General features: G+C 40.6%; 2 protein-coding genes across 2 annotated transcripts in view; both read right to left on the bottom strand.

The window, feature by feature from the left end:
• Positions 1–7437: 7437 nt before the first annotated feature.
• Positions 7438–9152, bottom strand: twist1a (twist family bHLH transcription factor 1a). The gene is made up of 2 exons (XM_048229748.1): positions 8299–9152; positions 7438–8006 (listed from the first exon to the last, which is right to left on the bottom strand). Exon 1 carries the CDS (start codon positions 8831–8833, stop codon positions 8330–8332), a length of 504 nt encoding a protein of 167 aa, XP_048085705.1. The 5' UTR covers positions 8834–9152; the 3' UTR covers positions 7438–8006; positions 8299–8329.
• A 2791-nt stretch (positions 9153–11943) lies between these two features.
• The window catches only part of LOC125285755 (fer3-like protein), a 605-nt gene continuing 48 nt past the window's right edge, over positions 11944–12500 (bottom strand). Inside the window, exon 1 of the mRNA XM_048230349.1 lies at positions 11944–12500. This exon is cut by the window's right edge and continues 48 nt beyond it. Coding sequence (XP_048086306.1) covers positions 11976–12485 — 510 coding nt within the window. The 5' untranslated portion in view covers positions 12486–12500 and the 3' untranslated portion in view covers positions 11944–11975.

The raw sequence follows: 12500 nt of genomic DNA, 5'->3' as shown, positions 1-12500 counted from the left end.
CTCTTTGTCTTGTTACAGTATTTATTCTAGCCTTTTTGAAAGGGAAGGATGCGAATGTACCACTCCCTACATTTATCATAATTCTCTTACTACATTTTCTACATATATATATATATATATATATATATAGTATAGTATTAAGTATATATACTCTTTTGATCCCGTGAGGGAAATTTGTCTGCATTTATCCCAATCCGTGAATTAGTGAAACACACTGCACACAGTGAGGTGAAGCACACACTAATCCCGGCGCAGTGAGCTGCCTGCAACAACAAGCGGCGAGGGGGGGGAGCAGTGAGGGGTTAGGTGCCTTGCTCAAGGGCACTTCAGCCGTGGCCTACCGGTTGGGGTTCGAACCGGCAACCCTCCGGTTACAAGTCCGAAGCACTAACCAGTAGGCTACGGCTGCCCCCGTAATTCCCACATTCATACTTACTGACAACTTTTCTTACATTACAAATACATGGCATTTATTAATTTAGCAGACACTTTTATCCAAAGCAGTGAGAGACAACAGAGATGGTTGAGAAAGCATGAGTATCGTTGTCCAGAGCTACATTTAAGCTTCAATGCAGAGGAGACCTAAGGTAACAAATATGTATATGTTGAATGGACCTCAGGTAACAAGAAATATTAAAATAATATACTATTGTAAACGTACTAGTTACCAACCATTTCTTCAACCATTTGTTTTTTAATACTTGTAATACGTGTGTAAATTTGAACAAAATGTAGTTTGGTTCTTACCGGGGCTTTTACTGCCTGAAATATCCGATTTAGTTTACCACGCTCGGAGTTTAGTGCTGGGCTGGTGGGGGCCTATTTCCAACCTTTCTCACCTTAAATAAACGGTTAGACCGAGAATTCTCATCGCAAATCAAAATTCCACTGGAGCTCCAAGCGGATTTGTACACGCAGCCTTACAAGACTGTTTACAGCTCTTCAAGGCACGGTAAAATGTAATTTTTGGTACATAGCTAATTTAGATACATTTATGGTGTGGTTGCTTGCGTTTCTTTAGGAATCTGCAGTCTTGGTTTGTATAGAAATAAATAGTAAGTGACACATACACGTAAGAGGTTGAAAATACGGTACGGTTGGTAATATGTGACATTCCGATACTTCCAAAGGAATGAGAGTGCAGGAGAATAAGCACTAGTCATGTGTATGGAAGGAGACAGTGGTGGAAGGGGAATGAGTCGAAGGCAGAGGAAGGGAATTATGACTTTCAGATGTATTTTAACGATGATGATGATGGTGAAGAGGTGACATTCTGTATTATAAAATCTCTTCCAGCATACTCAGAAATTAGTAACAGACAGGACTGATATTAAGGAATTTGACTTTGTTCCCAAGCCTGGGGGGATCCTATAACAAACATTTCAGAAATGAGAAGTAATGACTGCCAATGTCGAGCCACTGTTTATTTTCTATGCAGGATTTAAGATTAAGTGTAATATATTTCTTTTGGCTGGTGGATCTAATGAATACAGTAAAGCACTTTTACAGTCTGCATTAAAGAATTCAAACGTTCAAACGATACTGATAGAATCTTCCATTCAGCGCTACGCCAAATGTCACTGCAGAGCACTAAGAAATAACCTTCCCAAGCGTTTGCCATTATATATGCTCAAGTGAAAATCAGTCTGCCAGGCTAGCACTAACAGCAAGCGTAGCACCACTGACAGCCAACAAGAGCAACCCAGAGAGATCAAATAGAAGGAGGCAGGGAACACAGGATCATCAGTGGAAGCAAGCCCACGGAGCAAAGCAACATCATCTGGATGGGATTCAAGTGGAAAAGAATGGTCTGATGCTCAACTATCCAGATAATTTAGATATGAGTGGAATCCAGATTCGCATGAGCATGGCTTCGCCCTTCTCTCTCTCTCTCTCTCTCTCTCTCTCTCTCTCTCTCTCTTTCTCTCTCTGTGTTCTGTCTTTGTTTTAGTGCAGACATGCAGCAGTGTTGATGTGAGAGAGACTTGGAGGCCCATGTGGTTCCAGTTATGGTGCAGAGCAGTGGACCCAGTAAATCACAGATGAAAAGGGCCCTCAGTCAAATGAAATCATGGATTCATCTCGTCCTTCACAGCCCAGTCAGACATGACCAAGACAGAACTCCAGAACTCCAGAACCTGCAGAATGGATGCCCGGGCGGCGTCCGTCCATGTCACACAATGGCTTTCCAAAAGTGCAACACTTCAAAGGCTTCGCACGGACATTCCAAAATATTCCCGAGCACGGCCCAGTAGAGAGAGTATCTGCGTGGAGGTTTGCCAAGAAGCACAAATGTATACAGTATTTGGCTGACTTTTGAACAGGGTGCAAAGCCAATGCATCCCCTGTGGCTCCTTCCAACCTTAGAAGAATGCGGATCAGTTGGAATAGAGATGTGACACAGAGGTGATGGTAACATGTTTCACTCTAGCAAATAAAACTGACTACAGACTGTGGAAATCGTGCACCAACTTGTAATAATCAATGCAGGTAGCTTTACAAAATAACTCTGAACCTGCAGTGCCTATTTAAAGGCAGGTAAGTTAGACCATGTTTAGCAAACCATCTTATCCTGGCAATCTAAGCACATATATTATTGCAATGCAGGGAGCTTTACAAAATAACTCTGAACCTGCAGTGCCTATTTAAAGGTAGGTAAGTTAGACCATGTTTAGCAAAACATCTTATCTTGGCAAGCTAAGCATATATATATATATATATGTTTTAGTTGTGGATTGTTATTAATCAGTGGATAGCACAATCCTTATTTTGGAGGAAAACTTTGTTTCATTGAAGTTAATAATGTAACTTCAAAGTTTATGGCAACATTGTACTCAAACACAGTTTAAATGCATTATAAACACATAACGGGTTATTAAGTATTCATAATGAATCATAACCACTGACATCAGTCAATATAACTATTTTAACACTGACTGTTTCACAAAGTGGTTTGGTGTTATAAGTCCTTACAGTAAGAAGTGTTAAATGCATAATGAAGCTTCTTTAACCCCTTGACAATGGCACTGACTGCTATGTACTCCCATTGCTAAATGCTGTTTATTCACCAAATACTCTTTATGTAACTCCATGCATTCATACGGTCGTAAGGACATATAATAACCTACATTAAGAATAATTTATACGCATTTGTGAGTGTGTGAATATTTTTTTTATGGATACTGGGTTTAAGGAAACTCCCACCAAGTGCAATACGATGTGTTCTTCGTTATTATAGTGAGTGATAACTGTGCGCACGCAAGCATAGTTGGAGCCTTTTCATTTTGTTGATTTCATGTTGTCTACCTGGATGCTATTGTATGGGTATTTAAAATGTTGTTGGGAACCTTTGCAAAATGCAGTTGTCAGAGGTGACTAAACATAAATGTCAGAATGCAACTGTTTGTGTCTTTTTACTTTGAGCAAGCAAGATAATATTTGCAATACCAAACGAGAATGTTTGTGTCTGAACGTAAAGTTTCTTTGGACCATAGTTTGAATAAAATTGTCTTTCTTTTAAAAGTAAAATAATTCTAAAATAATATGTTATGACTGATATGGATAACGCGTTCATGGCATCAAATGTGTTAGACTGTAGGCTACTCTTTGCCGGTGCATGTGCAATATAATGTGTAGGCCTGTATTAGGCCTCAGATATATTTGCACCTGTAACCGGGCTGCAGCCTATGTTCTCACAGTGGCCTATTGGCTAGCTACTGGATGACATTATAAATACTTTTAAGTCACAATGAAACACATCGCTTTAAATAACACATCGTTATTTGGTATCGAATGAATGCCCTTCATTATGACCATGCTATAATTTTAATTATAGCCTACGATTACGATTATATTATTATGTATAGGCCTACTGCTTTATGTGAGAAATTCGTCCTCGAGTTTGAATGTTTTTAAAATTATAATAAGACTTAAATCAAAACAATGTTCTTGGAATGTATACGAGTAGGCCTAATAGTAATAACACACGTGCAAGATATTGTGTATGGATAGCAAAGATTCTAGAACAGAGCTCTGTTCTAGAATCTTTGATGGATAGTGCTTTTTTGTTCATAAGTAGAGTGGATTGACATATGAAGCAGGTTTTGTGCAGACACCTGTTGGAGAGATCCAACGTCATCGATCAAACTGTCCCATGTCTCTTCTGCGGAATGTTAGGGACTAGCTGAGTTCAAAGAGGGCAAAACCAAACTGACGTTTTATTGCGTACAAGCATATTAACCAATTTATAATGAATAACTCAGTTTAACGGAATAATAACACTGATATACCTTACCACTTGTTTAACCATAAATTGTGTTCTCATTTAAATTCTTAAATTATATTATTATTATTATTATTATTAATAATAATAATAATAATAATAATATTATTATTATTATCATCATCATCATTTTATTTAAACAATGATTATTATCACAGTCAATCCTATAACCGCTTTTGGCATGCAGTATCTTGATTTAAATATATAGAGAGATTCAAGATCAGGTGTCATCAACCCGATTTGATCATTGTAAAAGTTCAAAGGCTGTTTCAAGTGTACCTTCTTTGCCATGCATGCTTTCAGATTTGAAAAGGTCGACAGTGAGAGGCACTGCCTTCTGAAGGAATTTCTCCTTAATCGTCCAGCGTGAGAAGTGTTAGCCGACAAGTCCACAAAGGTGACATTCTTCCTCCCCCCAGAACAACAGCTTCAAGTTTAAGATAACACGGACACGGTAATTTGAAGATGGGGAATCGATTCCCTTTGGTGCATCGCGTTGCCCTCTGGGTCAAAGCTGATGGTTTTACGTTCTATACGCATACGTCAAATCGTTTAACTCTAGTTCTCGAACCCTCCCTAGAGTTTATTAATAAAGATTTTATTATTCTTGTCCGACATGCCAGGATATCCAGCTGATCACATAAATGGCCATACTGGGCATAGCACTGAACACTAGAGAAAATAAACCCCAAATATTTTGAACATTTTTTCATCAACCAGACGCCTCTGGCGTTTTTATTTGTTCTTTGACGCGCCTAGCTGAAAATAAAAACAGCATCCAATCAAAGGGACATTTTCAATGCTGTTTATTACATTTTGGCATTTATAATAAAGTGATATTTACATTTACAGGGTAGTAATAGTATTCCTGACCTGCCAGTCACTGACATGTAGGCTAGTTTTGGTTACGTGGACAGTGGTTCACGGGCCTAGAGGTCTCATCTTGGAACAATAGATTCCTGTACCTTTAAGATGTGTCTCGAAATAGCTTAGCTGTGTACTTCATAAAAAGACGCCAAACTTTAAACAAACATGGTGAAATTCCAGTGTGTGAAACAAAACTTCAACGTGCTTACCCTTCATAACTTCCAGACATGCAATATCACAACTTAATGCCAAGAACAGCAATACTTGTGGCAACACAAATATTTGATTTTAATTTTGATATCTCATAAAGCTTTGACCATCGCGAAAACGTCGAGCGTTCTAAAAAAGATAGTAGGCCACGGTGGTATTTACCGAATTAAATCCCGTAAATGAAGGTTTTTCAGCAGTGAACAGTCGGTGAAAAAAAAAACATCCCCCTTCCCAGTCCCCACAGGACGAAGAGGCCGGTAGAGTTGCTCCTTAGTTTCCCGCTTGAAAATCCAGATGTTTCAAACAAACTCCTTATCGAAGCATTTCACGGATAATCGACCGAAATATAATGTCCAAGTCGTCTTTTTATTAACAAAAGTGCTGCGTCTTTCTGTCGGCTTTTCTAGCACTATGCGGCCGAAGGCGGGTCCCTGCTGCAACTCAACATCTGTTCGCTTCACGTGACGTTAAAGAAAAATACTAACAACATCTGGTAAAAATAAATTTGTTTCAGGTGCCTCGGTATTTTCTCTCTCAGTCTCTCGCCAAATCCATCTAGTCTCTGCAGCATTCCGCCGTGATTGAGAGAACTTTCCTTTTCTACGAGAAAAGAAATCTGTACTTGAAAACCACCAAGCCAGGCTCAAACTTAGCACGGGCTCTGATTTGGACACCAAATAGGCCTCTCTGTAACTCTTGAATAACTTCTAGTTTTCTTTTTGCACGTTTGCTTTAAAAATCATTGTAGCTTACATGCAAAATAATCGGCTGTGCCAAAACATTTTGTTGTATTAGAATCAACCAAAACATAGGCCTATCCATGATTGTGCAATGCGCATGAATTATAATAGGCCTATACCCATGTTTACATTTTGCATTCGTTTTTATTAAATCTACAGAGCCCATTGTCCATTGAAATAATATGTTAATTTCATGTAATATTCGACTGTTTATTCAATCATTGGAAATATTTCCTATATTGCTGCATCATGTCCTGTTTTAAACTCAATACGCTGATTCCATCTAACTGCCTTTTTTCTCGCTCCTAAAAAAGAGGAATAATGTTGATTCAAGGCCACCTTAACCCCCACCACCCTCTGGTGACCTGGCGAGCGCGCCCTACGTTTTATAGACATCTGGGAATTCCATACATGCTTCTGCAGCCAATTACACACCTTCTTCAAACGGGCCCGCGCTTTGATTCTGCAACAAGCACTCAAACGCTTTCACAGACCCACACTGAACCTGTCACAACATCAGCCCAAAGACAGCTAATCTATGGTACAGGCTATCAGTTGGAAGTGACCCGGCGTTTTATTATGTGTGGTCACGTGAAATGTCCCGGTGAAAGTGGAAATATAATTTCCAAATATGTTGACCTGTTTTTAAATGCACCTCCACTTTGGAATTTATTAAATTAGGCCATGGTATTTATATCAGATATTCAAAAATCTAAATGATGTTAAGTTCAATTAGTTGAAACCAGCATTTTGTTCGCCTCTAAAGTAATACTTGGAGTAGTCTATAGAGACCTTTTTGAGGAATAAAAATAATAGACAGTCTAAGTAGCAAGGCTGGGATATTTATCATGTGTCACTCTGTGGTAAAGTTTTACCGAGCTGCACAGAAATCCCCCAAAGTAGAAACGTCAGAGGAAGCCAAGAAAGAAAGCAACTCAAATTCATAAAAATGGATCCCACTTTCCCCAGAGCTAGAAGCAGGTCACTAACCACACGTTTGTTCCACAACGGTTTGTAGCCATACCGCCGCTGCTCTGAACTTAAAGCTGCGTCAGGCATCCAAAAACAGTCTAATGATACACCGTTCTTTTAGCTCAAGAGTATCATTCGGTTTTTCAGTCACTGCATTTATTCAATAGTATTTTGTTTAAGGGCAAGTGTTTCTTTTATGTGTTCAAACTGCTGATATAGGCCTACTTAGCTGCTTGAACAATTGAATTGTTTGTGTATCACCTGCATAAACAGTCTTGGTATTTCTATTGTTTAGAGGCAAAAAATACTATTTTAAACTGACATATTTAGTCCCAATCCATACCACACCAAACGCAGGTCTAAGAATTAGAATTCATACTCGTTTTTTATTGCAGAACATATACAAATATATACAACAAGGTCATTAAATGCATAGACTCCAGATCCATTCTGCATTGTGACATGTAGGCCTATCAATAAATAAATATATGTATGTATGTATTTCAGGGACCAGGCAAAACATCAAGAAAGTCATACAGATATGAGCCAAAAAAAGGAGTTTCTTTACAAAAATAAATATGAAAATATTCACTTCATGGCTGTCTCCGGAGTCAGCCCGGCTAGGAAGAGGCGGGTCTGGTGTAGTCTCTCTGTCCTCGTATGAATTGGCACGACTGGTCGAAAAGCATGCATACTGTATAGAAGTACATATCTCCAACATTCATCGTCAAGAAAAGTAAAGTTTTCAAACACAGATCTGAATGTAGCTCCATGTCCATAGCCGCAGGTCTCCGCTGTAGTAAGTGCTCCCCCACGATGCCCGCTGCTCAGTCGCAATGCCCCCAAAATCTCCCCCAGTAATATCCAAGGTTTGCCTTCCACCGTAGGCCTACAGGATCTGCACTATTCCGCAAGCACGGACGTTCTGGATACATCTGTGGATATGAAAGCAAAGTAAAGTCAAGGACTCATGACAGTTTTTATTTGTGATAGAACAGTCAATCAATTTTAACAATTCTGTGTGTAATTTAATTAATTCACAGGAATCTATCATTTTAGTGGCCTATTTCGTACAGACATTTCTGAGTTGATATATTGACAAATGCACAGGTATATATCATAATGTTCCCTCTGCATTTAATCTATATTTAATAGTTTTTGTCCATGAAATCTTTGTGACTTCAAAAAATATTCAGAAAACAAGTTTGAGACTTTTGAGTGTCTCACCATGTTGCCCAACACTGTATCCACGAGGAAGTTAGTGGGATGTTGACATGGACCACGCGCCCTCCATCCTCCACACGGAAAACGCGTAGCTCAGTCTCTCGTGAGCCACGTAGCTGCAGCTTGCCATTTTGGAGTCCAGCTCGTCGCTCTGCAGAACCTGGCAGAGGAAGTCAATGTACCTTGCCGCAAGCTTAAGCGTCTGAATTTTGCTTAATTTGTCAGAGGGCAAAGTGGGGATGATTTTCCGCAAAGAGGCAAAAGCCTCGTTGAGTGACTGCGTCCTCTGTCTTTCGCGTACGTTAGCCATGACCCGCTGCGTCTGAAGGTCCTCAAAAGACTGTGGGCTGCTGCTGCACTTTTTCCCCCTTTTCCCATGGGTAGGGCTATCTGAATCCTCCCCACTTTTCCTGCTCGGTCTTCTTTTCCTCCCACATCTTTTCGTTTGCCTGTCGAGCTCCTCTTCGCTGTTACCAAGGCTGTCCACTGGAGACTCCGGGGAGCTCGAATCCTCCTGCATCGTCTCTTCCTCAAACATCACCTTTCGGATAGGAACAAAAGACGGGCGTTTGTCCCTCGGTCCAGTTCAAGCTCCAGGAATAGTGGTTTTTTAAACTCCCTCGCTGAAATATGCCGTTTATTACACTCTCACACTGGCCCCGTGCGCCACGGAGGTGTTTCTCAACTTGAAGTCTTAAGGGTTCTTATAGCCCTGGAAGGCGCAAAGTATTTGGGGAACGGTGATTGGACAAGAAGTAATGCGACGTAAAACCAAGGGGTGGGATAGGCCAGAGAACAATCAAAAAAGTTTCCGTTATACAAGAATCAGGGCATTCACAGTCGTTTAAGATCGTGGCAAAAAGATTTAGTGCAATCAAAACATAAGTTATTACATCACGTTTGAGTATGACACTATGCCAAACGCGGGAATGAACGGAATTTGTGTAGTTTGTGTTGGACCCAATGTTTTTTTTATTCTGCAGTAACGGAACGTATGCAGTCAATGGATATTCAGAGACGTTATATTGTATAATGTAAGATAATATTATATGGATCATGTCATGGTGTGAAAGACATCTCTGTAAAGTAAAACGTTGAGATATATTGTCTTTTATTTCCTAAAACAATAATAAAAACAAGTAGGCCCTAAGTTGTAGCTCGTTGTTGACTGGATTGAGAACTAAAATACAATGGATTGTAATTTGAAACGGTTGCAAACAATTGGCACTGGTTGGCAGCTTCACACATTTTTACGATGCTTACATAATTTAAGCGTTCTCTGCATAGTGCCAGATCATGAAAGGACTCTTGATAGCGACCCCGTGTCTGGGGGCTGCTGTTCCTGAATTGCCGTAGGTAGGTGCTCTCCCGCGTTGTTTCTCAGGGGGCGTATAGTGCGCGCTAACGTGACTCCTGTTGCTGTTCCACTCTGTGAGCGCTCCGATGATATGACAAGAGGATACATGATTTGCAAAAGCTGATGTAGACTTTACTGAGAAAAGTTCAAGAAAATAAGTCTGACGTCACACAGACATGCAAGAAACATAATGTAAAATATGTTGGGTTTGCTATTGCCACTCAATATTCAATGGAAAGGATTAGTTTTCACTGATTAATAATAATGTAGGCCTATTTAGTATTACTTGAAGCTATGCAGGGAAACTTCAAACTTAAGAAATTGATGAGTTTTATGCAAAGCGTTGTAATTTGGGGATAAGAGGAGCTTTGAAGTTTACTGCGTAAATGCAACACAGTGTTTATTTACGTGTACGTTAATGTGCAAGGAGGTATTTAACCCGCTGGGACTCCGATCGAGTACCGCAGATTTAAAAGGATGAGAGGCAGACTCGGGTTTCTAACTACGGGGTTTTCAGACTGATCCGCAATCACAGCAGGTCGCCTCTGGGTTGACTACGCTTAAAAAGTGCTGCCCAAAACGCAACGCAAACATTACACGGGGAGTAAAATAGACAGCATCCAAGCAAAACACATCGCGTGTCCACGCCATTCTCCGATGCCATTAAAAAAGACCGCCCGCGTCAGGATAAAAACAATGTCCACCCTGATTACTTCAGTCGCACCACAAATTACACAGCGGCGAGATTAGATTATGGTGCCATTGAGAAAGACAAGAACCTTGAAATTGTCACGATGTCGATCTCAAATGCCTTAAGACAGACAAATTATTTGGAGTTCGCCCTGCCTAAATATGAAAAAAAAACTGCTGACCTCAAGTGACGTCTGCTTCTTACAACCCATCACCTTAGTGCGACAGTTGCGCTGTTGCATCCTTCGGTTCTCTACTCACCGGTCTAAAACTCGTGATCGATATAAGACCCACAAGAGGGCGCACCGTCCCCTAAAAAAGACACAGGCGTCATTGCATTTATCACAGAAGTATTAAAATGGACCTGTAAAATCTGACCAGTTCACGCCTTTATGTCTGACCAATTAACTGTGGTTAGCAGGATAGTGAATGATTGTGACCTTTCAGGTAGAGCTTTTTTGTGAGGCTGGGAATATATAGGATATGTGAACCACCATAGCTTCGAATGGTTACACCTTTTATTTATGAAATACACGGAGAAACAGGTAAGCCGACAGCACTGCCGCGCTCTTACCTGGTGAGGTGGACCACTCTCCATGGTGCTGAAACAGGTCTGTCTTACCTGTGGACAACTATAGTTACCACCAGCAGACCTGTGCAACCGTGGGTCTCTCTCTCTCTCTCTCTCTCTCTCTCTCTCTCTCTCTCTCGGGGATTTCATGGGCACTTGTCATATTGTCGAAGTCCATAAGCCTACAGTATCAACTTCTATTTCAGTGAACTTCAGTGAATGTAACTCACTCCGGTATTTGCTGTAGTCAGTTTAAAGGCGATCTAAGCGATGCCACGCGTTTTTTAGGCTAAAACATTTTATGTCACTTACTGCAAAGATCACCTAACCAACCGCTAGCTGTCTGTGTCCTGAATACACTGTAAAAAAAACAAGATATCTGTGGACAGCCCAGGCTCCAGTCCAAAAACGGCAACAAAAACAACCTGGGCAAACCTAGCCCATAAAAACAAACACACTGTTCCAGCAAATCACAGAAGAGATGCGTGTTTAGGAGAGTTTCAATTGGACGGCAGCAGCACGGGAGGGATGGGGAGGAAGTAGCGAGCTAGCTCTGTTTTGTTTGAAAGTCAACAGAAGTGACGTTACCTAGCATCGCTTAGAGCACCTTTAAAATGGTAATTTCAGCACATTCGGCCCATACTCATAATTCATGCAGATTTCATTTTTGCCACATTTCTGCATTTGAGAATGAATTTGCTAAATGGACAGTATGACTCAAACATTTCAACATTGCTTTTTCTCAAAGGCGTATGTACACAATGATCTTCCACTAGGCTACTAAATCCGACGACGGAATACTCTTGTCTTAAAACATTTGACGAGTTAAAAATAATTTATTTTATGTTAATATGCAGCCCATTATTGGAGAAATATTTCACAACTTTTGTACATCTCATACTTTGGAGTTGATCGAAAGACTGAAACTCGGATTAACTCAGATATAGGTTAGTAAAAACAACAATATTCGAGGTAACTATCTAATATAACTTTTTTACTTACGTTACTGGCATACATTTATTATGTTCACAGTAGACTTATAATAACAATTAAAATTTGCAGTCACAATTCCATTTGATCCAGGTTGATAAGAGACTGTTTTTTCAGTAGTTCCATCATAAAGGAAATGTACACTACAGCTAGGCGCAGCGTTTCTATCCTCGACAGTCTTTTCTCATATGCGAAAGTAGGCACTTTCTTCCGGAGTTCATCAAAGGCCTCGTTGAGACTGAACATACGTCTGCGCTCCCTGATGTTAGCGGCGTGTCGCTGAACCGTAGTAATCACACGTTTCCGCTTCGACCTTCCACTCTGAAATCCAGGCCCATAAGCGGATGTGCCCTCATTCGCCAACGGCTCACAGTTCGCGTAATGAACGAGCGTCTCACCACCAGCAGCTGCCTGGGAGCCTTGGGTGAAGTTGCAGTAATGTCGCTCTCGAACGTCCGACCCATTCAGTGTTCTCGGGCCTTGTTTCGGCGCCAGTGTTGTCTTCGAATGCACTTCCATAACGTTCATGTCACCGACTATGTCAAATAGTGCTGGATCCATCATGGATGAATGGATTTCCATATGGAATGTGCCGTG

This window comes from Alosa alosa, chromosome 20 (genome assembly GCF_017589495.1).
Source record: "Alosa alosa isolate M-15738 ecotype Scorff River chromosome 20, AALO_Geno_1.1, whole genome shotgun sequence".
Lineage (NCBI taxonomy): Eukaryota > Metazoa > Chordata > Actinopteri > Clupeiformes > Clupeidae > Alosa > Alosa alosa.
Note: the sequence above shows the minus strand (reverse complement) of the source record. Positions and strands in the feature narration are given on the sequence as shown.

What these genes read in the sequence shown, in the direction of transcription:
- twist1a (XM_048229748.1), bottom strand. Translation starts at nt 8,833, where the DNA reads ATGTTTGAGGAAGAGACGATGCAGGAGGATTCGAGCTCCCCGGAGTCT.